Genomic DNA, 7,824 nt, shown 5'->3' with positions numbered 1-7,824 from the left:
CATCTCCTCTCCCCCTGCAGCCTGACACAGCTTCCCTCAGCTCCTCTCCCCCTCCCGTGTGTCACGGATAATGATGGGCCGTGAACACACAGAGAAATAATCAGACAGCTAACAATGATGACGGGCGCTATAACATACCGTGCATTTACCGGCGCTCCTGTAACCATGGAAACGGGTGCTTTTAGCGTCATTCTCATGCGACGAGTGACGTCACTGGGTGAGAGACAAGAAGTGACTGGCGTCCGGTTGCCGAGCAACGGTAATATAGAAACACAGTGAAGTAGAGACAACCAGCAGCAACCTGTACAGCATGAGCCGAGCCAAGCCCGGTCCCGGGCAGGTAACCGAGAACCCCAATCACTCTGAGACCCTCTCCTAGAGACAGCTTGAGACCCCCTCCCCTATAGACAGCCTGAGACCCTCCCCTATAGACAGCCTGAAACCCTACCGTAGATACAGCATGAGACCCTCCCCTATACACAGCCTGAGACCCTTCCCTATAGACAGCCTGAAACCCTACCGTAGATACAGCATGAGACCCTCCCCTATACACAGCCTGAGACCCTCCCCTATAGACAGCCTGAAACCCTACCGTAGATACAGCATGAGACCCTCCCCTATACACAGCCTGAGACCCTCCCCTATAGACAGCCTGAAACCCTACCGTAGATACAGCATGAGACCCTCCCCTATACACAGCCTGAAACCCTACCCTAGAGCAAGCCTGAGACGCTTCCCTATAGACAGCCTGAGACCCTACCCTAGATACAGCCTGAGACCCTACCCTAGATACAGCCTGAAACCCTCCCCTATAGACAGCCTGAGACCCTCCCCTATAGACAGCCTGAAACCCTACCGTAGATACAGCATGAGACCCTCCCCTATACACAGCCTGAAACCCTACCCTAGAGCAAGCCTGAGACGCTTCCCTATAGACAGCCTGAGACCCTACCCTAGATACAGCCTGAGACCCTACCCTAGATACAGCCTGAAACCCTCCCCTATAGACAGCCTGAGACCCTTCCCTATAGACAGCCTGAAACCCTACCCTAGATACAGCCTGAGACCCTACCCTAGATACAGCCTGAGACCCTCCCCTATAGACAGCCTGAGACCCTTCCCTATAGACAGCCTGAAACCCTACCCTAGATACAGCCTGAGACCCTACCCTAGATACAGCCTGAGACCCTCCCCTATAGACAGCCTGAGACCCTTCCCTATAGACAGCCTGAAACCCTACCCTAGATACAGCCTGAGACCCTACCCTAGATACAGCCTGAGACCCTCCCCTATAGACAGCCTGAAACCCTCCCCTATAGACAGCCTGAAACCCTCCCCTAGAGACAGCCTGAAACCCCCCTGACACAGGCTGAGACCCTCCCCTAGAGACAGCCTGAGACCCCCCTGACACCGCCTTAGACTCCCCTGAGACAGCCTGAGACCCTCCCCTAGACACAGCCTGAGATCCCCCTGACACCGCCTGAGACCCTCCCCTAGAAACATCGTGAAACCCTCCACTAGACACAGCCTAAGACCCTCCCCTAGAGACAGCCTTAGACCCTCCCCTAGACGCAGCCTGAGACCCTCCCCTAGACGCAGCCTGAGACCCTCCCCTAGACACAGCCTGAGACCCTCCCCTAGACACAGCCTGAGACCCTCCCCTAGACACAGCCTGAGACCCTCCCCTAGACACAGCCTGAGACCCTCCCCTAGACACAGCCTGAGACCCTCCCCTAGACACAGCCTGAGACCCTCCCCTAGACACAGCCTGAGACCCTCCCCTAGACACAGCCTGAGACCCTCCCCTAGATACAGCCTGAGACCCTCCCCTAGATACAGCCTGAGCCCCTCCCCTAGATACAGCCTGAGACCCTCCCCTAGATACAGCCTGAGACACCCCTGAGACCAAGATTCCCTCCCTTAGAGCCCCAGACACAGCCTGAAACCCACCAAACACAGCCTGAGACACCCCTGACACCATGAGACAGTCCCTTAGACCCCCCAGACACAGGGAGGGAATCTTGGTGTCAGGGGTGTCTCAGGCTTAGAACCCACAGACACAGCCTGAGACCCCCATGACACCAAGATTCCCTCCCTTAGACCCCCCTGACACCGCCTTAGACTCCCCTGAGACAGCCTGAGACCCTCCCCTAGACACAGCCTGAGATCCCCCTGACACCGCCTGAGACCCTCCCCTAGACACAGCCTGAGACCTCCCTGACACAGCCTGAAACCCTCCCCTAGAAACATTGTGAAACCCTCCACTAGACACAGCCTAAGACCCTCCCCTAGAGACATCCTGAGACCCCCCTGACACAGCCTTAGACCCTCCCCTAGACATAGCCTTAGACCCTCCCCTAGACATAGCCTTAGACCCTCCCCTAGATGCAGCCTGAGACCCTCCCCTAGACGCAGCCTGAGACCCTCCCCTAGACGCAGCCTGAGACCCTCCCCTAGGCGCAGCCTGAGACCCTCCCCTAGGCACAGCCTGAGACCCTCCCCTAGACACAGCCTTAGACCCTCCCCTAGACACAGCCTTAGACCCTCCCCTAGACACAGCCTGAGACCCTCCCCTAGACACAGCCTGAGACCCTCCCCTAGACACAGCCTGAGACCCTCCCCTAGACACAGCCTCAGACCCTCCCCTAGACACAGCCTGAGCCCCTCCTCTAGACACAGCCTGAGCCCCTCACCTAGATACAGCCTGAGCCCCTCCCCTAGATACAGCCTGAGACACCCCTGAGACCAAGATTCCCTCCCTTAAACCCCCCCAGACACAACCTGAGACCCCCTGATACCAAGAGACCCTCCCTTAGACCCCCCAGACACAGCCTGAGACACACCAGACAACAAGAGATCCTCCCCTAGACACAGCCTGAGACCCTCCCCTAGACACAGCCTGAGACCCTCCCCTAGACACAGCCTGGGGCCCTAACTAGACTCAGCCTGAGACACCCTTGACACCATGAGACTGCCCATTAGACCCCTCTGACACAGCCTCAGACACCCCTGACACCATGGGACTGTCTTTTAGACCCCCCCATCTGACAGCATGAGACACCCCTGACACCAAGAGACCCCCCCCCCCAGACACAGCCGGAGACACCCCTGACCTGAAGATTCCCTCCTTTAGACCCCTCAGACACAGCCTGAGACCCTCCCCCAGACACAGCCTTAGACCCTCCCCTAGACACAGCCTGAGACCCTCCCCTAGACACAGCCTGAGACCCTCCCCTAGACACAGCCTGAGACCCTCCCCTAGACACAGCCTGAGACCCTCCCCTAGACACAGCCTGAGACCCTCCCCTAGACACAGCCTGAGACCCTCCCCTAGACACAGCCTGAGCCCCTCCCCTAGACACAGCCTCAGACCCTCCCCTAGATACAGCCTGAGCCCCTCCCCTAGATACAGCCTGAGACACCCCTGACATGAAGATTCCCTCCTTTAGACCCCTCAGACACAGCCTGAGACCCTCCCCTAGACGCAGCCTGAGACCCTCCCCTAGACGCAGCCTGAGACCCTCCCCTAGACACAGCCTGAGACCCTCCCCTAGACACAGCCTGAGACCCTCCCCTAGACACAGCCTGAGACCCTCCCCTAGACACAGCCTGAGCCCCTCCCCTAGACACAGCCTGAGCCCCTCCCCTAGATACAGCCTGAGCCCATCCCCTAGATACAGCCTGAGACACCCCTGAGACCAAGATTCACTCCCTTAGACCCCCAGACACAGCCTGAGACACCCCTGACACCATGAGGCAGTCCCTTAGACCCCCCAGACACAGGGAGGGAATCTTCGTGTCAGGGGTGTCTCAGGCTTAGAACCCACAGACACAGCCTGAGACCCCCATGACACCAAGATTCCCTCCCTTAGACCCCCCAGACACAGACTGAGACCCCCCCTGATACCAAGGGACCCTCCCTTAAACCCCCCAGACACAACCTGAGACCCCCTGATACCAAGAGACCCTCCCTTAGACCCCCCAGACACAGCCTGAGACACACCAGACAACAAGAGATCCTCCCCTAGACACAGCCTGACACCCTCCCCTAGACACAGCCTGGGGCCCTCACTAGACTCAGCCTGAGACCCTCCCCTAGACACAGCCTGAGACACCCTTGACACCATGAGACTGCCCATTAGACCCCTCTGACACAGCCTCAGACACCCCTTACACCATGGGACTGTCTTTTAGACCCCCCCCCCCATCTGACAGCATGAGACACCCCTGACACCAAGAGACCCTCCCTTAGACCCCCCCAGACACAGCCGGAGACACCCCTGACACCAAGATTCCCTCCTTTAGACCCCCCAGACACAGCCTGAAACCCTCCCCCTAGACACAGCCTGAAACCCTCCCCCTAGACACAGCCTGAGACCCTCCCCTAGACACAGCCTGAGACCCTCCCCTAGACACAGCCTCAGACCCTCCCCTAGACACAGCCTGAGACCCTCTCCTAGACACAGCCTGAGACACCCCTGAGACCAAGATTTCCTTTCTTAGACCCCCAGACACAGCCTGAAACCCACCAGACACAGCCTGAGACACCCCTGACACCATGAGACCGCCCCTTAGACCCACCAGACACAGCCTGAGACACCCCTGACACCATGAGACCGCCCCTTAGACCCCCCAGATACAGGGAGGGAATCTTGGTGTCAGGGGTGTCTCAGGCTTAGAACCCCCAGACACAACCTGAGACCCCCTGATACCAAGAGACCCTCCCTTAGACCCCCCAGACACAGCCTGAGACACACCAGACAACAAGAGATCCTCCCCTAGACACAGCCTGAGACCCTCCCCTAGACACAGCCTGGGGCCCTCACTAGACTCAGCCTGAGACCCTCCCCTAGAGACAGCCTGAAACCCTCCCCTAGACACAGCCTGAGACCCTCCCCTAGACACAGCCTGAGACCCTCCCCTAGACACAGCCTGAGACCCTCCCCTAGACACAGCCTCAGACCCTCCCCTAGACACAGCCTGAGACCCTCTCCTAGACACAGCCTGAGACACCCCTGAGACCAAGATTTCCTTTCTTAGACCCCCAGACACAGCCTGAAACCCACCAGACACAGCCTGAGACACCCCTGACACCATGAGACCGCCCCTTAGACCCACCAGACACAGCCTGAGACACCCCTGACACCATGAGACCGCCCCTTAGACCCCCCAGATACAGGGAGGGAATCTTGGTGTCAGGGGTGTCTCAGGCTTAGAACCCCCAGACACAGCCTGAGACCCCCCTGACACCAAGATTCCCTCCCTTAGACCCCCCAGACACAGACTGAGACCCCCTGATACCAAGAAACCCTCCCTTAGACCCCCCAGACACAACCTGAGACCCCCTGATACCAAGAGACCCTCCCTTAGACCCCCCAGACACAGCCTGAGACACCCCTGACACCATAAGACCATCCCTTAGACCCGCCTGAGACACCCATGACACCAAGAGACCCTCCGCTAGACACAGCCTGAGACCCTCCACTAGACACAGCCTGAGAACCTCTCCTAGACACAGCCTGAGACTATCCCCTAGACATAGTCTGAGACCCCCCTGACACCATGAGACTGTCACTTAGACCCCCCTGACACAGCTTCAGATACCCCTGACACCATGAGACTGTCCCTTAGACCTGTCTGACAGCATGAGACACCCCTAACACCAATAGACCCTCCCTTAGACCCCCCAGACACAGTATGAGACACTCCTGACACCAAGAGGCAGTTCTCCCTTAGACCCCCAGATACAGACTGAGACCCACCAAACACAGCCTGAGACACCCCTGACACCATGAGACTGTCCCTTAGACCCCACAGACACAGCCTGAGACACCCCTGACACCAAAATTCCCTCCCTTAGACCCCCCAGACAAAGCCTGAGACACCCCTGACAGCATGAGTCTGTCCCGTAGACCCCCCCAGACACAGCCTGAGACACCCCTGACATGACACCAAGATCCCCTCCCTTAGACCCCCCAGACACAGCCTGAGACCCTCCCCCAGACACAGCCTTAGACCCTCCCCTAGACACAGCCTGAGACCCTCCCCTAGACACAGCCTGAGACCCTCCCCTAGACACAGCCTGAGACCCTCCCCTAGACACAGCCTGAGACCCTCCCCTAGACACAGCCTGAGCCCCTCCCCTAGACACAGCCTGAGCCCCTCCCCTAGACACAGCCTCAGACCTTCCCCTAGATACAGCCTGAGCCCCTCCCCTAGATACAGCCTGAGACACCCCTGACATGAAGATTCCCTCCTTTAGACCCCTCAGACACAGCCTGAGACCCTCCCCTAGACGCAGCCTGAGACCCTCCCCTAGACACAGCCTGAGACCCTCCCCTAGACACAGCCTGAGACCCTCCCATAGACACAGCCTGAGACCCTCCCCTAGACACAGCCTGAGCCCCTCCCCTAGATACAGCCTGAGCCCCTCCCCTAGATACAGCCTGAGCCCATCCCCTAGATACAGCCTGAGACACCCCTGAGACCAAGATTCACTCCCTTAGACCCCCCAGACACAGCCTGAGACCCTCCCCTAGATACAGCCTGAGACACCCCTGAGACCAAGATTCCCTCCCTTAGAGCCCCAGACACAGCCTGAAACCCACCAAACACAGCCTGAGACACCCCTGACACCATGAGGCAGTCCCTTAGACCCCCCAGACACAGGGAGGGAATCTTCGTGTCAGGGGTGTCTCAGGCTTAGAACCCACAGACACAGCCTGAGACCCCCATGACACCAAGATTCCCTCCCTTAGACCCCCCAGACACAGACTGAGACCCCCCCTGATACCAAGGGACCCTCCCTTAAACCCCCCAGACACAACCTGAGACCCCCTGATACCAAGAGACCCTCCCTTAGACCCCCCAGACACAGCCTGAGACACACCAGACAACAAGAGATCCTCCCCTAGACACAGCCTGAGACCCTCCCCTAGACACAGCCTGGGGCCCTCACTAGACTCAGCCTGAGACCCTCCCCTAGACACAGCCTGAGACACCCTTGACACCATGAGACTGCCCATTAGACCCCTCTGACACAGCCTCAGACACCCCTTACACCATGGGACTGTCTTTTAGACCCCCCCCCATCTGACAGCATGAGACACCCCTGACACCAAGAGACCCTCCCTTAGACCCCCCCAGACACAGCCGGAGACACCCCTGACACCAAGATTCCCTCCTTTAGACCCCCCAGACACAGCCTGAAACCCTCCCCCTAGACACAGCCTGAAACCCTCCCCCTAGACACAGCCTGAAACCCTCCCCCTAGACACAGCCTGAGACCCTCCCCTAGACACAGCCTGAGACCCTCCCCTAGGCACAGCCTCAGACCCTCCCCTAGACACAGCCTGAGACCCTCTCCTAGACACAGCCTGAGACACCCCTGAGACCAAGATTTCCTTTCTTAGACCCCCAGACACAGCCTGAAACCCACCAGACACAGCCTGAGACACCCCTGACACCATGAGACCGCCCCTTAGACCCACCAGACACAGCCTGAGACACCCCTGACACCATGAGACCGCCCCTTAGACCCCCCAGATACAGGGAGGGAATCTTGGTGTCAGGGGTGTCTCAGGCTTAGAACCCCCAGACACAGCCTGAGACCCCCCTGACACCAAGATTCCCTCCCTTAGACCCCCCAGACACAGACTGAGACCACCTGATACCAAGAAACCCTCCCTTAGACCCCCCAGACACAACCTGAGACCCCCTGATACCAAGAGACCCTCCCTTAGACCCCCCAGACACAGCCTGAGACACCCCTGATACCATAAGACCATCCCTTAGACCCGCCTGAGACACCCATGACACCAAGAG

The 7,824-nt window shown here is 58.6% G+C and overlaps 1 protein-coding gene across 1 annotated transcript in view; it reads left to right on the top strand.

The window, feature by feature from the left end:
* The first annotated feature begins 248 nt into the window (after positions 1–248).
* The window catches only part of C2H2orf81 (chromosome 2 C2orf81 homolog), a 41,623-nt gene continuing 34,047 nt past the window's right edge, over positions 249–7,824 (top strand). Inside the window, exon 1 of the mRNA XM_053700946.1 lies at positions 249–340. Within this exon, the coding sequence (XP_053556921.1) occupies positions 311–340 (30 nt within the window). The 5' untranslated portion in view covers positions 249–310. The remainder of the gene's footprint in view (positions 341–7,824) is intronic.

This window comes from Bombina bombina, chromosome 2 (assembly GCF_027579735.1).
Source record: "Bombina bombina isolate aBomBom1 chromosome 2, aBomBom1.pri, whole genome shotgun sequence".
In the NCBI taxonomy this organism is placed as follows: domain Eukaryota; kingdom Metazoa; phylum Chordata; class Amphibia; order Anura; family Bombinatoridae; genus Bombina; species Bombina bombina.
Note: the sequence above shows the minus strand (reverse complement) of the source record. Positions and strands in the feature narration are given on the sequence as shown.